The sequence below is a fragment of the Microcaecilia unicolor genome, chromosome 9 (assembly GCF_901765095.1).
Source record: "Microcaecilia unicolor chromosome 9, aMicUni1.1, whole genome shotgun sequence".
Taxonomy (NCBI): Eukaryota; Metazoa; Chordata; class Amphibia; order Gymnophiona; family Siphonopidae; genus Microcaecilia; species Microcaecilia unicolor.
In genome coordinates this window covers 86,856,799-86,875,853 of record NC_044039.1, presented here as the reverse complement: position 1 = coordinate 86,875,853, position 19,055 = coordinate 86,856,799, and the positions used below count along the sequence as shown (strand labels likewise).

The 19,055-nt window shown below is 48.7% G+C and overlaps 1 protein-coding gene across 2 annotated transcripts in view; it reads left to right on the top strand.

The window, feature by feature from the left end:
• Positions 1-1,077: 1,077 nt before the first annotated feature.
• ARNTL2 (aryl hydrocarbon receptor nuclear translocator like 2) overlaps positions 1,078-19,055 on the top strand; it is a 190,119-nt gene continuing 172,141 nt past the window's right edge. For both annotated transcript variants that reach the window (XM_030214205.1, XM_030214207.1), the window contains exon 1: positions 1,078-1,266. In XM_030214205.1, the coding sequence (XP_030070065.1) occupies positions 1,170-1,266 (97 nt within the window). In that variant the 5' untranslated portion in view covers positions 1,078-1,169. The remainder of the gene's footprint in view (positions 1,267-19,055) is intronic.

Here is a 19,055-nt window from a genome sequence, read left to right as displayed (position 1 = left end):
TCCCTCCCCCATCGCCACCACGGCCAGGTACCTTTGCTGGCGGGGGTCCCCAACCCCCGCCCGCCAAAGTCTTCTTCAGCGTCAACTTCTGGCGCCTTCCCTGATTGTTTATGACTCCTGACGGCCTGCATGGGGCTACATACAGGCAGGGTCGGTTTTAGGGCGAGGCGGCCGCATAGTGCCTCGCACTCAGGGGTGCCCCGCGCGGCGCGCCTGAGGTCGCCCTGCCCTGACCGCCCGAGCTCCAGTCCCCCCTCCCTCCGGTGTGCGATGGCGGCGTGGTGGGGGCGGTCCGCCCTGGATGTCAGCGGGTGGGGGATGCTCCGCTCCCGCTGCTCCCACCCTGTCCTGCCTTAAAAAAAAATGTTTGCAAAGCGCCGGCGTGGCAGGCAGCGCCTTGCATTTGCCCTGCTGCTACTAAAAATCTCTTGGAGCTCAGAGTGAGCGGCCCAGGAGCTCGGAGGGAGGGGTGGCCAGCCCTGGAGCTAGGGTGGGGTGGAATTAGGATGGGGGCAGGGCTAGGGTGGGGCCCCATCAAATTGCTCTGCATAGGGCCCCGCATTTGCTAAGCCCTGCATACTGGACTTGCACGCAGGACGTCGGGAGTTAGAAACAGATCATCAGCGAAGGCGCCACAGTCGACCGGTGCTGAAGAAAAGGTGACCGGGGGAGGGTCCAAAGTGGCGGGCTTCACTGTAATCCGTCTGCAAACAATACGGAGGATGGTAGGAATAGGCTAAAATTTGGCAATCACTGGTTAAGGGTCCATAGGCCGTCTACCAGTCATGCCTCTCCGCCTTTACTCCAGGCCTTCAACTCTCGGTTTTGCGCGGCAGTATGCAAGTGATCGCTCATATGTAACTACTTCTCAGTTCCCACCACCACAACTTTAGCGGTACCAAAATCCAAATTCCAACCAGACCTAGTGTTACCGTCACCATAGCAACAACGTAGTCTCGTCACTCGGGCTCTCCTAGTGCCATTCTCACGAGATTCTGTTTCCTCCGGCCGTCCAATGAGAACAGAAGGGGCGGGCCGTAGTGTGCCGGCTCTTCGTGTAGCATGTCTGAAGCAGGACTGTGCTTGTTGTGCGGTTCCTAGTTCCGGAGCTATTACGGGTGGGCTCTCGTGGAGCTTCATGCCGGGTATCTTGGTTCTGCTCCGGAGCTATGTCATTGAACAGCCTAGCCATTGGTACTGTTATTGGTGGTTCGGAGGCTGAGACGCCGTCGCCGAAGGAGCCGGTGGCTGTGGTGGCTGGTGCAGGTACGTCGTACCCTTATTCCGAGACGGCTGCTCTTGCTCCCTCTTTCCCTTTTGGTCCAGTATTAACAGTGATTAAAGAGAGACTGGGTAAAATTATAGTTCTCCCCTCCCCGTTGGAAAGAATGTACCGGTATAGACAGCAACCCAAACGAGGTGTCCACTGGAGGGTAAAAGTTTACTGAGTTACTTTACTACTGATCTGAGGACGAGACCGGGGATGTTTCTTCGCAGGGTGGTCTGTAAATGGCAAGCATCATCATCTTTACGGTTACCATTTATCAGAGGATGGATTTTTACGTTCTAGAAATAAATCACTAGGAATTTTTTTTAATGAGATGTTTTGTTTCAAATCGATCTGGTTTGAGGACAAGATCTATAATTTATTTGAGTATTGTAAAGACGACATAGGTATATAGTGACTGCCTAAAGGGAATGGGACTTGATATACTGCCTTTCTGTGGTCACAATCGAAGTAGTTTACATATTATAGGCGGGTACTTATTTTGTACCTGGGGCAACAGAGGGTTAAGTGACTTGCCCAGAATCACAAGGAGATGCAGTGGGAATTGAACTTAGTTCACCAGGATCAAAGCCCTCTGCACTAACTACTAGGCTACTCCTCTTGTCAATCACCTTAATGTGTAATGCCCAAATAGCGATGCTTGGTTGTCTGTTTTTACTTATTACAAAAACAAGATGAAAAAATGAATATTTTCTGAATCTTATGTCTCAGAAATTGATTCTAGTTTAATTTGTACGTGCAGTACTGTGTTTAGTTGTAGAAACTTAGGGACCCTTTTACAAAGGCGCGTGAGGGCTATGTGCGTCCTACGCATGCCAAATCAACATTATCACTTCGCTACCACGTGCCCCGGGCGGTTATTCTGAATTTGGCACATCTGAAAACACATGGTGGAAAATATTTTCTACCCCATGGTGCTTACCTGGCGGTAAATGGCAGTGGATGCGCACTGCATACCTACTGCCCAGGTAGCGTCTGAGACCTTACCACTAAGTCAGTAGGTGGCGGTATTGTCTCAGGCCGAACATGGACGCGTGCTGGTTTTTATTTTGCCACACGTCCTTTTTCCAGCCCCTTAAAAAAAGGTCCTTTTTCCAGGGTGTGGTAAAAACTGGTCCGACGTGCATCCAAAAGACGTGCTTGCCTTCCACAGGCCACCTTTTGCTTGAGGCTTAGTAAAAGGGCCCCTTAGTATTAAATAGCATTGCTTATCATAGTTCTTGTGAATAGGGTTGGTTGCTTTTAGCAAGGAATCTCAAAACCTTGTTGTTGTCCCATTTTATGTTGTTTTCTTTTACCAAGGTAGTTTGAATTTTCTATAAATTTGGTTTAAATGGTTTTCCAGTATTCTTGAGCACATTCATCTGAATATTTCTTGTTCCATATCATCATGCTGATCAATCCATAGACTGGTGGGTTGTGTCCATCTACCAGCAGGTGGAGATAGAGAGCAAACTTTTGCCTCCCTATATGTGGTCATGTGCTGCCGGAAACTCCTCAGTATGTTCTCTATCTCAGCAGGTGGTGGTCACACACAGCAGCAGCTCTGGCTAGGCTTCCAAGCCTAATTTTTAGGTTTTGTTGAGTGCCTGGGGTTGAGGGCTCTTCTTGAGCAAGTGCAAACCTGGTGGCGCCAGGTCCCTCCTTTTCGCCCCCCTCCCGCTGGCTCCGTTAAAAAAAAAAAAAAAAATTTTTGAACGTCCTTAAAGGCGTTTATTTCGACGTTTATTTAAACGTTTATTGCAGCTACTCACTGGGACACCAGGTCGTTACAGCTCGGAGCGGAAAGCAGGTAATTTTTACCTTTTTATAGCGGGCAGGGGGTTCCCCGATTGATCTCCACGTGGCCTATGGCGTCGGAGGGCGAGGGCGCAAAGAGTCGCTCCCCGGATCGCTTGTGCGCTTCTAGAGGGGATGCGGGGGTCTTAAAGTCTGATTCGCCCTTGTTGGGTGACAGTTTCGTGACCGATGAGTGTCCCGGTCCTTCCTCCGGTGTGGCGGTTTTTCCCGCCATAAACGCCCATCCCCCGCTGCTCGCCTCCGCCATCTTGGCCGGCCACGCTGCTCGGACGGCTTCTTCTTGGGCCGCCCTTGAGGTGGGAGACATTAATGCCATGAACGCCCTTAATTTGGGCGACGGCACAAAAGCGGCTAAACTTAAGCGCCGTCCTTCGCGGAGTGTCGCGCCGGACGCCATTTTGGATGCGCAGCATGTCTCTCCCCCGCTCTTGCGAGCGCCGGTTGAGAGTGCGTCTAGGGCTGTAGCCCAGGCTGCGGAAGTGCACAGTCTGGGGGGTTTCTCCCCCGAGTTTGTTTTGCTGCTGCATCAGGCCTTCCTTATGCAAAACGCTGCCCCTGCTCCCTCGGCTGGTAAAGAGGTTGAGGCCCCCGGAGGTAAACGCCCTCGGGTTGATTCCCAGGCCTTGGAGGACTTTGTCTCCTCCGATGTAGATGAGGGCAGCGTTTCTGAGTTCTCCCAACGGTCCTTTGCGGATTCCTTGGAGGAGACGGATCCCCGCTCGGATGGAGCGGATGACCCCTCTGCAGCGCGGCTCTTTAGCTCAGAGGATTTGCCCAACCTGTTAGTGCAGGCCATGGGCATTTTGAAGATTGCCTCTCCGGAGGACGTCTCTCCCTCAGCCCCTGTTGGTTCTGCCATTATGCTGGGGACGAAGCGCCCGCCTAGAACCTTCCACGTGCATGATGCTATGCACACCTTAATTTCGGCTCAGTGGGATGTCCCGGAAGCGAGCCTTAAAGTGGCTAGGGCTATGTCCCGCCTCTATCCTTTGCCTGAAAGGGAACGTGAGGCCTATCTGTGGCCTACCGTGGAATCTTTAATCACTGCGGTGACTAAGAAAACGGCGTTGCCGGTGGAAGGTGGCACGGCCCTAAAGGACGCCCAAGACAGAAGATTGGAGGCGGCCTTAAGGTCGTCCTTTGAGGCGGCTGCTTTAAGTTTGCAGGCCTCAGTTTGCGGCTCCTATGTGGCCAGGGCATGCCTGACTATGGTGCAGCGGGCTTCCCCCTCGGATCATTCCTTGAGGGCTGATTGGCCGGCCCTGGAATCGGGCTTGGCCTATTTGGCAGACTTGCTGTATGATGTCTTGAGGGCCTCAGCTAAAGGCATGGCTCAGACAATCTCTGCGCGGCGGTGGCTTTGGCTGAAGCATTGGTCTGTTGATCACGCCTCTAAATCCCGCCTGGCTAAATTGCCTTTTAAAGGCAAGCTGCTCTTTGGGGTCGAGCTGGACAAAATCGTGACCGATCTCGGCACGTCTAAGGGCAAGAAGTTACCAGAGGTCAGGGCTCGGGCTAGTACTCGCCCTGGTACCTCCAGAGGACGGTTTCAGGAAGCCCGTCGGTACCGCCCGGGCAGGTCGGGCTCTTCTGCCTCTTCTTCCTTCAAGAGGAACTTCTCCCCCAAGCAGCATTCCTTTCGCAGAGACCGCCGTCCCGGAGGTGCTCCCTCCGGTCCTCCCCCAGGGTCTCGTACCCAATGACGGGGCCTTGGTCCACCCCCCAGTGCAGATTGGAGGACGGCTGTCCTCGTTTCTGGGCGAGTGAACCACAATAACTTCAGACGCTTGGGTGCTGGAAGTCATCAGAGACGGCTACAAGCTAGAGTTCTGCCGACCCTTAAGAGACGGGTTTGTACTCTCTCCCTGCAAGTCTCCGGTCAAAGCTGTGGCAGTGCAGCAGACCTTGGACAATCTGATCCGCCTGGGTGCGGTCGTTCCGGTGCCAGAAAATCAGCTTGGCAAGGGACGTTACTCCATTTACTTTGTGGTTCCAAAGAAAGGAGGTTCTGTACGGCCTATCCTCGACCTCAAAGGGGTCAATCGGGCCTTGAAAGTTCGGCACTTTCGCATGGAGACTCTCCGCTCTGTTATAGCGGCAGTGAAGGCAGGGGAGTACCTGGCATCCTTGGACATCAAGGAAGCGTACTTGCATATTCCCATCTGGCCTCCTCATCAACGCTTTCTGCGTTTTGCAGTACTGGGCCGACACTTCCAGTTCAGAGCCCTCCCGTTCGGGTTGGCTACTGCTCCGCGGACCTTCTCCAAAGTAATGGTGGTCATCGCAGCCTTCCTGAGGAAGGAAGGAGTACAAGTCCATCCTTATCTGGACGACTGGTTGATCCGAGCCCCCTCTTATGCAGAGTGCGGCAAGGCTGTGAACCGGGTGGTTGCTCTTTTGAGCTCCCTGGGGTGGATCATCAACTGGGAGAAAAGCCAGCTGCGCCCAACTCAGTCCCTGGAGTATCTGGTAGTTCGATTCGACACCCAAGTGGGCAGAGTGTTCCTGCCAGACAATCGGATTGTCAAGCTTCAGGCTCAGGTGGACCAGTTCCTAGTAGCCTCTCCTCTTCGGGCTTGGGACTATGTGCAGCTGTTGGGCTCTATGACGGCCACGATGGAAGTAGTGCCCTGGGCCAGGGCTCATATGAGACCACTACAACACTCTCTGCTGCAGCGCTGGACTCCGATGTCGGAGGATTATGCTGTGCGCCTTCCCTTGGACCCAGCAGTGCGCAAGGCGCTGAGCTGGTGGACGCAGACAGACAAGTTGTCTGCAGGAATGCCTCTGGTGACCCCGGAGTGGATTGTCGTCACGACGGACGCCTCTTTGTCGGGCTGGGGAGCCCACTGCTTGGGAAGGACAGCGCAGGGGCTCTGGTCTCCTGCAGAGGCAAAGTGGTCTATCAACCTCCTGGAACTCAGAGCCATTCGGTTGGCGCTTTTGGAGTTCATCCAGGTACTGGCGTTGAAGCCAGTACGGGTCCTGTCGGACAATGCCACGGCTGTGGCCTATGTCAACCGCCAGGGAGGTACCAAGAGCCCCCCTCTAGCCAAGGAGGCCATGAATCTATGCCAGTGGGCGGAAGCGAACCTGGAACAGCTGTCAGCGGCCCACATTGCCAGAGTCATGAATGTCAAGGCGGACTTTCTCAGTCGCCATACCTTGGAGCCTGGAGAGTGGCAGCTATCTGCTCAGGCGTTCTTGGGCATCACGAAGCGCTGGGGCCAGCCGAGCCTAGATCTGATGGCGTCATCGGCCAATTGCCAAGTGCCGCGCTTTTTCAGCAGAGGATGGGACCCTCGATCCCTGGGAGTAGATGCTCTTCTCCAACAGTGGCCGACACAAGAGCTCCTCTATGTGTTCCCGCCCTGGCCCATGTTGGGCAGGGTGCTAGACCGGGTGGCAAAGCATCCGGGCCGGGTGATCTTGGTGGGTCCGGATTGGCCCAGACGTCCCTGGTATGCGGACTTGATCAGGCTCTCAGTCGACGATCCTCTGCGGCTGCCAGTGGAGCAGGGTCTGTTACATCAGGGTCCCGTGGTGATGGAGGATCCCTCCCCCTTTGGTCTTACGGCCTGGCTATTTAGCGGCAGCGTCTGAGGAAGAAGGGCTTCTCAGACAAGGTCATCGCCACTATGCTGAGAGTGAGGAAGCGCTCTACTTCTACTGCTTACGCCAGGATTTGGCGTACCTTTGCAGCGTGGTGTGAAGCAGGCTCATGTTCTCCATTCACTGCTCCAGTTTCTTCAGTGTTGGCATTCCTGCAAGAAGGTCTGGAGAAAGGCCTGTCGCTCAGTTCCCTTAAAGTCCAGGTAGCGGCCCTGGCTTGCTTCAGGGGCCGCCTGAAGGGTGCTTCCCTGGCTTCGCAGCCAGATGTGGTGCGTTTTCTCAAGGGAGTTAATCACCTGCGCCCTCCTCTGCACTCGGTGGTGCCTGCGTGGAATCTCAACCTGGTGCTAAGAGCATTACAGAAGCCGCCTTTTGAACCCTTGTCGAGGGCATCTCTGAAAGACCTGACGTTGAAAGCAGTCTTTTTGGTGGCTATCACTTCAGCCAGAAGAGTTTCCGAGCTCCAGGCACTCTCATGTCGAGAGCCTTTTCTGCAGTTCACTGAGGCAGGAGTGACTATTCGCACAGTGCCTTCCTTCCTGCCCAAGATTGTTTCTCGCTTCCATGTGAATCAGCAGCTCTGTCTCCCTTCCTTTCGTAGGGAGGACTACCCAGAGGAATACTCTGCTCTTAAATATCTGGATGTGAGACGAGTCATCATCAGATATTTGGAAGTGACCAATGATTTCCGGAAGTCGGATCATCTGTTTGTCCTGTTTGCAGGTCCTCGTAAGGGTCTGCAGGCTGCTAAGCCTACAGTGGCAAGATGGGTCAAGGAAGCCATTGCAGCGGCTTATGTGGCCGCGGGGAAGGTGCCGCCTATCCAGCTGAAGGCTCACTCCACTAGAGCTCAGGCGGCCTCGATGGCAGAGGCCGGCTCCGTCTCCTTGGAAGAGATATGCAAGGCGGCAACTTGGGCATCGGCCCATATATTCTCCAAGCATTACCGCTTGACTGTGGGTGGAGGCCCGGTTTGGAGCTTCAGTGTTGAGGTCAGGGATTTCAATGTCCCGCCCTGGGTGAGTACTGCTTCGGTACATCCCACCAGTCTATGGATTGACCAGCATGATGATATGGAAGGTAAAATTATGTATCATACCTGATAATTTTCTTTCCATTAATCGTAGCTGATCAATCCATAGTCCCTCCCAGATATCTGTACTGTTTATATTCTGGTTGCATTTCAGGTTCAAGTTTAGTCTTCAGTTCCTGTTCAGGAGGACTTCGTGTTCAAGTTTTTCAATGGATTCTTCAAGAGTTGAGACGAATTTGTGTTACAGTGAGCTGCTGCATTCCTCTCCCCTCCGTTTTACGGGGCTGGATTGAGACTTAAATTCTGCCGGCACTCCCTCCCGCTTCGTGCGACCGTAGGGCAGCTTTGTACCCTTCCCGCTTCGGCGGTGTTAGGGTCAGTCAGCTCCTCCCGCGGTTGCGGTTGCAGGATAAGCCAGATCCCCCCGCATCGGCGGGTGTGGTGTCCCTCCCCCGCTCCGCGGGGATGAGCTGGACGGATTCCCCTCCCCCACTTGTGTGGGGATGAGCTGGGTTAATTCCCCTCCCCCATTTCGGCGGTGGTGAGCTGGGCAGAGTGTCCCTTTGTGGGTGTAATTCTCTAAGTGCTGAGTCCTGCGGATGGAGCTTTGATATCGACATACTGAGGAGTTTCCGGCAGCACATGACCACATATAGGGAGGCAAAAGTTTGCTCTCTATCTCCACCTGCTGGTAGATGGACACAACCCACCAGTCTATGGATTGATCAGCTATGATTAATGGAAAGAAAATTATCAGGTATGATACATAATTTTACCTTCTTAATATCATTGCCCTAATACTTTAATAACAAATAATGTTATTTTCATAGAAGTTAAGGGTTTTTAAACATGTAAAAAAATTGTATAAACCATTCATAAGATCATTTCCAAAAAATTGAGTCACTAGTATAAACCCCAGAGTGTTTTAGTGGAGCAAAAGGACCTCGATGTCAAACCAAGTAGGCTCTAATTGATCTAGGGGTCCCCCACCCCTAAACAAACTACATCACCGGTCCTAAAACCCCCCCACCATAAATCCACTGTGCAATAGTATTAAGTGACCATACAGTAGGAGTTTGGGATTTCATTTAATTTTCACACTGACAGCATCCTTTTCCATCACACCAGCCCTATCAGTTTGGACATTTAAGCCATTGTAGCTTTGCTTAGATGATGGTTGCTGAGCCAATGTGATATCTCATAGTTTAACAACAAGATGGTATAACAGTAGCCTGTTGGCTGTCTGGCCATTATAGTTGTTTAAATGCCGATCTGCAACTCTTTGGCACTATCATCTCTCCTGTTAAGAACTGCCTTTACCTTGGCATTGTTTTTGATTCCCAGCTCTCATTTACTTCCTAAGTCTCCTCAGTATATAAATCTGTTTTTTTTTTTGTTTTACGACAACTGTGACCAATCTGTTCTTTGATCATTATGCATTGTACTCATTTGTCTTGTCTCTCCTTAAGACAAGGCTTGATTACTGCAATATTAGTTACCCAGGTGCTCACAAATCAGCTTAAAAAAACTTAAAACATTACAAAATGCCTTTCACCTCGGTCTTAAAACACCATTGACTCTTGGTTGAATGCTGTGTAAAGTTTTAAAGTCCTGTTAACCTTTAGAGCATTTTGTTTTGGTACTCCCCTACCCATGTCCTTGGATCATTAAATGACCATTGTATGGTCCTACCCGGACTCCTATTAGCTCAGTTGGAAAGTACTAAACATAGCGCTTTCTATTATGTGGCTTCACGCTTACGGAATTCCCTGCTTCTAATGATTCTAGGGGAATTATCCTTAAAATGCTTTAAAATGGCAGTTAAACCTTGGCTTGGCTTTTTCAGTAGGCATTTGGCACCTGACACGACTGGCTCTTGCTGATTCGAGCATCGCTCCTGAACTGTTTGCCTACCTCTTGTTGGATTGGTCATGTGCTCTTACTATCTTTTATTGTAGTTCTTTTCCTCTTTGTTTTTAGACTGTGAATTGCTTCGCCCAGCAAAATCAGTTAGCGGTATAGCAAGTCCTCAATAAATAAATGTGTAATGCAGTCACCATGCTGCTGTTCTACAATTAGTAATTAAGGAGGGGAAGAAGGGCAGAGTTAAGAGTAAGCAAGTAGCAGGCCACATCTAAGCATATAAGTTATTGGAATAGTGACTGAATATAACTGCTATCAGTATTAACTCCTGCTCTCGCTCTGCCCTCCGTCTGACACTTAATTACATGGGCAGTATTGCCATTCACAGATTTTTCACCTGATACTATTTGTATAATGTTTGAAAATATACGAATAGGCTTGTTTTACTTTCACCAGTGGCTAGTGAACATACTTGCTTTGAATAGCAGCTCGTGTTTTCCTATCTGTGTTTGTACATTAGTCGATTGTTTGTTTTTCCTTATTCTCTGATGTCATTTTTTTAAAGCTTTCTCTATTTTGAAAATTCTGTTGCCGCTTTACCCATGTATGTTGGTAAAGTCTCCCTCAATGCTCTTATTCATTGGAACGCTTAGGTTAAGGATAGCGTCTGTGGCAATTTACTTTCAAACTTGAGCATCTTCTTTGAGTTAGGATCTATCGATGTTGCTAAATATTCCTGGAAGTGTTTGGTGGTAGATCTCAGTACATATAATTCCTTCTTTGCATGTACAGTCAGGCATATACTGATTTTTTTTTTATAGATAAGACTTCCATGCTTACAAGGTATTCTTGTTCATACATCCAGTTTTTCAAGATCTTTACGCTGCCAGTCTACAGTTACAAAGTTGCATGAGTATGGAAAATGCAAAATGATTGATGTCTTGTATTCATTTCATACTACTAAAGCACATTTGATATTAATTTCTGTCTCCTGAAGTAGTCTTTGCTGTTAGTACATCTAGGAAGTTGTTTTTGTCATGCTAAGTGATGATCACAGGAACATAAAGTTTTTAAATCTACAAACTAGGAGCAGTGATATCTATAGATCTTTACTATATCTAGTCTTTGTTTGCTCATTTAAACTGCTTTCCACTAGTAATGCAAAAGCGGTGTACGTAAAATACAGGAAAAGAATAAAATTAGGCTACAGATTAATCTGAAAATATATTTTTTAAGTGGTTCTTTTTTCTTCCTCCCTATTCTCAAAACATGTCAGGGACAGCAGATAGCAAAGCTCTTCAAAGACAAGAAACAGCAAGACACAAAATACAGAAACCAAGAAATAATTCAAACCAGTGTACTGATGTACACACAGGCCAGGAACACTGAGGGATAAGGAAAGTATCATAGGCCAGTGGTTCGCAAACCTGGTCCTGGAGGCACCCCAGCCAGTCAAGACTTCAGGAAATCTACAATGAATATTCACTAGAGTGATTTGCATGCAGTGGAAGCACTGCATGCAAATATCTCTCACAGATATTCATTGTGGATATCCTGAAAATCTAACTGTCTGGGCCTCCAGGACCAGGTTTGGGAATCACTGTCATAGGCCCTGAAACCCTGGATACCACCACACCACTGCTGCGTGTTGAGATTAGATTCATAGCCTAGTTAGTTAATAAGAGTATTCGAAAGATTTAGTGCCAGACAAAGCAAGAGTGACTAAAGGAATCTCCTTATCTCTGTGATATATTCCTCTCTGGATATTGGTGAATGGCAAATTGTCTATCTTCATAATTTAAGTAAGAGTATATAATTGCCACATTTTCATGGAAAACTTGATTGTAATTAAAAGTTGTATATATTTCAAGGCAATTTATTATCTGAGTGTGGGATGCTGTACTGCGATTTTGGTTTGTCTTGGCTAGCCTTGAAGGCTTTATTCAGCATTCCCTGCTCTTTGGTTCTGTATATACTTCCCCTGTATTGCATTTCTATTCTACTGTCATGATGTTGGGTAGAAGGCGGTATCGCTCTGTCCATGACTGCTGATTAGAAGCTTCTTTACAGCTCCAGCATGTTCCAGTCCGCCTGACTTACCTGCTCCCCAGCTTCTCCCTGCTCATTCCTGTCCATCTGCACCAGCTTGTTCCAGCCCGCCTGCTAGCTTGGCAGCCATTGCCTTACTTGCCCGCTTGCTAACTTGTCAGCCATTGACTTACCTGCTCTCCAGTCCATCAATTCCACCAATTCCAAGCCTCCAATCCAGCTTTTCCGCTCTATCTGCTTCTCACCTCAGTCACTACACATACACCTGTTACACCACAATCACTACTTATGGCCCCTGTCCACATTCTCTTCCTTGCCCTGTCCCTTCCTAATCTTTTTCCCCTCCCCCTACCGCTGGAACTCATTGCCCACCCATGTCCCCTCCCGTCCTACTCGCTACGGCAATACCCTATGCTCCCCCATCCCTCACCACCTCACCATCTCTCTTGTCCCCCTCCTTCTTCCTAGCTCTTAACCTTCAACACTTCCTTCCTGCCATTAACCCATCACCATTCCTCCTAAGTGCACCCCGTCTTCGTCGCCTTCGTCGCCCGACCTCCCCCACCCTCCTCCGCACTCTCTTGCTCCTCCTCCTGCTATCTGCGGGAGACATTAATCCTAATCCAGGCCCCCCTCACCTGTCCTCCTCCTATCCATGCAAACGATTCCGTGATGTCTCCAATCTCGTTTCTATTCCCCTCCTCCCCCCCTCTTCCCTCCCCTTCTCGTGTGCCTTGTGGAATGCCCACTCGGTCTGTAACAAACTGCCCTTCACCCACGATCTCTTCATCTCTCGTTCCCTTCAACTGCTCGCCCTAACTGAAACCTGGCTCTCCCCTGACGACTCTGCCTCAGTCGTGGCCCTTTGTCATGCAGGTTATCTCTTCTCCCACACTCCCTGCCCAGCTGGCCGTGGTGGAGGCGTCTGGCTACTACTCTCCCCCTCCTGTAGTTTCCAACCCCTTCTCCTACCGCAGTCTCACTGCTTCTCATCCTTTGAAGCACACTCCATCCGGCTATTCTACTCATTGCCACTCAGAGTGGCAGTCATTTACCGCCCCCCTAATAAATCCCTCTCTTCCTTCCTCACCGACTTTGATGCCTGGCTTTCCGTTTTTCTTGAACCCTCATCTTCGTCCCTCATTCTCAGAGACTTTAACATACACGTTGATGACCAATCCGACCCTCACGCTTCTCAGTTCCTCACTCTAACATCCTCCTTCAACCTCCAGCTATGCTCCACCACCCCTACTCACCGAGACGGCCATTGTCTTGACCTCGTCCTCTCCTCTCCTCTTCCGGCTCTCCCTCCAATTTCCATGCCTCAGCTCTTCCTCTCTCCGATCATCACCTAATCACCTTCACTCTTCTTCACCCCCCCCCCCCCCCAGCCCCGTCCAACTTTAACCACTACCTCCAGAATCTCTAGGCTATTGACCCTCCCACCCTATCCTCTAGTATTTCTAATCATGTCCTCCGAGTCTGTCGACAAGGCTGTCTCCGCTTACAATGCCACTCTCTCCTTTGCTCTGGACACCCTCGCACCATCCACCTCCCACAAAGCGTACTAATCCCCAGCCTTGGCTGACCCCTTGCATCCGTTATCTTCGCTCCTGCGCCTGATCTGCTGAACGCCTCTGGAGGAAATCTCGCACCCATTCAGACTTCCTTCACTACAAATTCATGCTATCCTCCTTCCACTCCTCTCTATTCCTTGCCAAACAGGACTATTACACCCAATTGACCAATTCTCTCAGCTCCAACCCCCATCATCTCTTCACCACCCTTAACTCCCTCCTCAAAGTGCCCTCCGCTCCCACCCCCCCTCGCTCTCTCCTCAATCACTGGCTGATTACTTCCGCGACAAGGTGCAAAAGATCAACCTTGAGTTCACAACCAAGCCATCTCCTCCTCTTCACCCGTCAACCCTCTCCCTCAACCAACCAACCCAGGCCTCTTTCTCCTCCTTTCCTAACATCACTGAGGAGGAAACCGCTCGCCTTCTTCCTCCTCGAAATGCACCACCTGCTCTTCTGATCCCATCCCCACCAACTTACTTAACATCATCTCTCATACTGTCACCCCCTCCATCTGTCATATCCTCAACCTCTCTCCACTGCAACTGTCCCTGACACCTTCAAGCACACCGTAGTTGCACCTCTCCTCAAAAAACCATCACTTGACCCTACCTGTCCCTCCAACTACCGCCCCATCTCCCTCCTACCCTTCCTCTCCAAAATACTTGAGCGTGCTGTTCACAGCCGCTGCCTTGATTTTCTCTCCTCTTATGCCATCCTCAATCCACTTCAATCCGGTTTTCGCCCTCTACACTCGACAGAAACAGCACTCTCTAAAGTCTGTAATGACCTGTTCCTTGCCAAATCCAGAGGCCACTACTCCATCCTCATCCTCCTCGATTTATCCGCTGCTTTTGACATGGTCAATCATGACTTACTCCTTGCCACACTGTCCTCATTTGGGTTCCAGGGCTCTGTCCTCTCCTGGTTCTCCTCCTATCTTTCCCACCGCACCTTCAGGGTTCACTCTCATGGATCGTTCTTCACCCCCATCCCGCTATCTGTTGGTGTTCCCCAGGGATCTGTCCTTGGACCCCTTCTCTTCTCAATCTACACCTCTTCCCTGGGCTCCCTGATCTCATCTCATGGTTTCCAGTATCATCTCTATGCTGATGACACCCAGTTGTATCTCTCCACACCAGACATCACCGCGGAGACCCAGGCAAAGTTATCAGCCTGCTTATCCGACATTGCTGCTTGGATGTCCAACCGCCACCTGAAACTGAACATGTCCAAGACCGAGCTCATTGTCTTTCCACCAAAACCCACTTCTCCTCTTCCTCCACTTTCTATCTCAGTTGATAACACCCTCATCCTCCCCGTCTCATCTGCCCGCAACCTCGGAGTCATCTTTGACTCCTCCCTCTCCTTCTCTGCGCATATCCAGCAGATAGCCAAGACCTGTCGCTTCTTCCTCTTTAACATCAGCAAAATTCACCCTTTCCTCTCTGAACACACCACCCGAACTCTCGTCCACGCTCTCATTACCTCTCACCTTGACTACTGCAACTTACTCCTCACCGGCCTCTCACTTAGCCATCTATCCCCCCTTCAATCTGTTCAGAACTCTGCTGCACGTCTTATATTCCGCCAGAACCGATATACTCATATCACCCCTCTCCTCAGGTCACTTCACTGGCTTCCTATCAGATACCGCATTCAATTCAAGCTTCTCCTTCTTACCTACAAATGCACTCAGTCTGCCGCCCCTCACTACCTTTCTACCCTCATCTCCCCTTACGTTCCCACCCGAAACCTCCGTTCACAGGACAAATCCCTCCTCTCAGTACCCTTCTCCACCACCGCCAACTCCAGGCTCCACTCATTCTGCCTCGCCTCACCCTATGCTTGGAACAACCTTCCTGAGCCCTTACGCCAAGCTCCCTCCCTGCCCATCTTCAAGTCTTTGCTTAATGCCCACCTCTTCAATGCTGCGTTCGGCACTTAACTCTTACCGTTCAGTAAATCCAGACTGCCCCAATTTGACTGCCCCTATCGGACTGACTGTTCACTTGTCTTTTAGATTGTAAGCTCCTTGAGCAGGGACTGTCCCTCTATGTTAAATTGTACAGTGCTGCGTAACCCTAGTAGCGCTTTAGAAATGTTAAGTAGTAGTAGTACTCCATTGTTATGGGACGTTGGGTCAGGAGGCATTGATGTAACAGGAGGCAATTTGGAGAAGCTATTTGTAGCCACATGAGGTCCGTGTATTCTGAGCCAATCTGGTGCTATGGTTACTATGAGTCCCAGGTGATGAGCTATGTATTGAAAGATTTTGCCTACCATCAGTCAAAGAATGAACACAAAGAAGGACATTGGTTGGTTACTTCTGGAGAAGAGCATCTAGGCCCTCTGAACCTTTCTCCTTGCAACAGCTGAAGATCTGTGAATTATTACATTTAGTCACCATAAGGTCCAGAATTGGAAATCCCCAATAAGAAGTTATAAGATGGAATGCTTCTGTTGATGGACTCCACTCTCCTAGATTTATAGAGTACCTGCTGAGGAAGTCACCCTAGATGTTCAACAGTCCTGCAGTATGGGCTGCTGAAATGAGGGGAACATTGGTCTCCACCCACTGGAAAAGCATGCTGGCTTCCCTGACTAGGGGAGTGGGCACTCTTCAATCACCCTTGCTGGTTGACATAGGCTACTGCTGTCATATTGTGAGAGACAATTCTCACTGGTTTCCCTTGTAGGATGTGTTGAAATGGTATCAGTGCCTTCTGAATCACTCTGAGCTTTAGAAGATTGATTAACCAAGAGGCCTCAAGCTGACCAATGACCCTGAGCCATGTGATGACAAAAATGAGCACCCCAGCCTGAAAGGCAGGCATCCGTGGTACTACCATCTAACCCTGTGGAGCCAGAGGATGGCCTTTATGAAGGTTGGTTGGAGAGAGTCACCATTGTAGGCTCAAGGGAAGATGAGTTCCCAGCACTGCAGGTAATAAAATTTTAAATATGTGTTTTTTTTTTAACATCATGTACTTTTTTTTGTACTGAAAATGCTGGCTGGTGGTGGTGGGATTATAGTAGACATATCTGATCATTTGATAATGGCATAATGTAACTATAGTTTAAAATATTTTTTTTCACATTAAGTATGTGGTTTATGTTGATACAGGACAGCTGTTGGGCAGAATACTTAGAAATCCATCATCAAGTGCATTCTAAGGCATTATTTTGTAGTATCCCAAGAAACACTACTCATACCTATATATACAGTGCAATCCACGTAAGTGCAAGGGTCTGGGACCAAAGAAATACATGCTGTTAACCGGAGCGTGCACTTAACCGTTGTGACCCAAAGAAGCTTGACATCTGATAAACTTATGTACAGTACTGTTTATTATACGTACAGTATACAGTCTCCGTTAACTGACGTTATACAGTCTCCGTTAACTGTCGTTAGGCTTACTTGAAGTAATCAGTCATAGTCCTCTATACATTCTCTTGTGTCTGTGAGTTCCATAGACTACGTATGGCAGATGGTAAAAACTGTCATAGCACTGACATCCAGTGGCCTCCAGATAGGCCCACATGGTGTTGAGACTCTCCAGCGCTCTTGCAAAAGTGACAGGAGGTTGTTGAATTTCGTCAGCATGTGCCTCGCCGCTCATTTCATCATCAGCCATTGCCTGCGTGTAGGTGCGTATCTCAACATCAGTGCTGTCTTCAGCTGTTTGTAGATCATAATCAACAGCTACGTAGTGATGAAACTCCTCTTCAGTAACACTGGCTGGGATGTCAATAGCCTGTTCATCTGACACGTTTGCAACAGCTGCATCTGTTTCGTCCCTCTCCACATCCCTAACAAAGCTTGCCTGCTTGTAGCAGTTCACAATGGTTGCCTGCGTAACATGATTCCAGGCTTCTTTCTGCCTATGTAGAGAATCCAACAGTGATAGATTACGAGCCAGTTCAACAGCACGTTTATCCTTGCCAGCCTGGTCATCCTTAACGCTCATCAGACGACGTAGCATAAGAGCCTGATAATGTTGTTTGAAATTGGCTATTATGCCGTGATCCATAGGTTGGATCAGAGAGGTAGTGTTTGGTGGCAGGAAGACCACCTTGACGTTAGACAGCCTGACAGCATCACTGTGTGCAGCACAATTATCGCCAACAAAATCTGACACTTTTGTGCCTGTGTTCTAGTGTCTAACTTCTTTAGCCACTGCTTCCAAATTTCCCCAGTCGTCCATGAATTTGCATTAGCCTTGTATGACACAGGAAGTCGCTTAACATTCGTGAAGCAACGGGGCTGTTTGCTCTTTCCAATGACAAGGGGTTCCAACTTCTCACTCCCATCCGTATTGCAGCAAAGGAGGATCGTCAGTTGGTCCTTCGATGTTTTACTTCCTGTAGTTTCGGCATGTTTGAATGCAAGTGTTCCATCAGGAATTGCTCGCCAGTAGAGACCGTTTTCATCAGCATTGAAAATGTCACGAGGTGCAAACTCGTTCAAGATGGTAGGAAGAACTGAAACAACCCAATTTTCAGCACCAAAGTCCAGCGTCTTGTTTTTCACCATGCTGTTTCTTGAATTTTATGTTGTTCCTCTCCTTCCATCTTTCCAACCATCCAACAGTGGTTTTGAATTCAGTTAGTCCAAGACTTTCAGCTAGCTGATTAGCTTTCTCCATAAGCAGTGGACCACTGACAGGAAACTGTCTGCTCCTGAGTTGAGAAAGCCACCGAAGAAGAGCATCTTCTACATCCTCAGCATTTCCCGCCTGTTTACGTTTCCTGTGTGGATTTGTATTGTTTTGCCAGTCTTCCAGAAGCTGAGCTTTCTACTTCAAGATACTTGAAATTTGACTGGGTTTGGCACCATATTCTTTAGCAATAGATGCTTGACTTTGTTTGTTTTCTAATTTTTTAAGAACTTCTATTCGTTCAGTCACTGTTAGCCTTACAGTTGCGCAGCAATGATGACGACTCCAGTGTACACTCTTAACAATATTCTTTTGCGTATTCTGCCTGTGGCAGTTAACCACCAAGATTTCAAATTTACCGCCCTTTTGTCAAGTGCCAATCGGCTTCCATATTCCATGCGTGCGCTTATGTGGAGTCTTTCCTGCAGAGGAGCGGTCTTAAACCATGCATAAAGCGAATCTTGCACTTATCAGTGGTGCACTAAACCGAAATTTGTCCCTATAGAAATTGATGGCACCAAAAACGGGACCGAAGTACGGCATGCAGTTAAACAGAGCATGCGCTTATCCGACGTGCACTTAAATAGAGTGCACTGCATATATATATATATATATATATATATATATATATATATATATATATATATATACACACACACACACACACACACAAAAAGTGGCACATATGAGTTATCTTGTTGGGCAGACTGGATGGACTGTGCAGGTCTTTTTCTGCCGTCATCTACTATGTTACTATATATATGTGTGTATATATATATATATATATATGTATGTGTGTGTGTATATATATATATATATATATGTATGTGTGTGTATATATATATATATATATATATATGTATGTGTGTGTATATATATAGTGCCCACCCAAAAATATCAGGTCTGGTTACACCACTGCTTCGATCCCTTGCATTTTCTGGATGTTCTCCATACTGTTCTACGTTGTTTGGAAGTTACCAATGATTTCTGGCATTCAGATCATCTCTTTATCCTCCTTTCAAGGGGTTAAGAAGGGTATGAAAGAATCTAAGGTCACCATTGCCCATTGGCTTAAAGAGGCTATTTCTTCTATCTGTATCGTGGCAGGGAAGAGGGTACCTGTAAGCATTAAGGCTTACTCTACCAGAACGTTTGACCTGTTTCACAGAAGT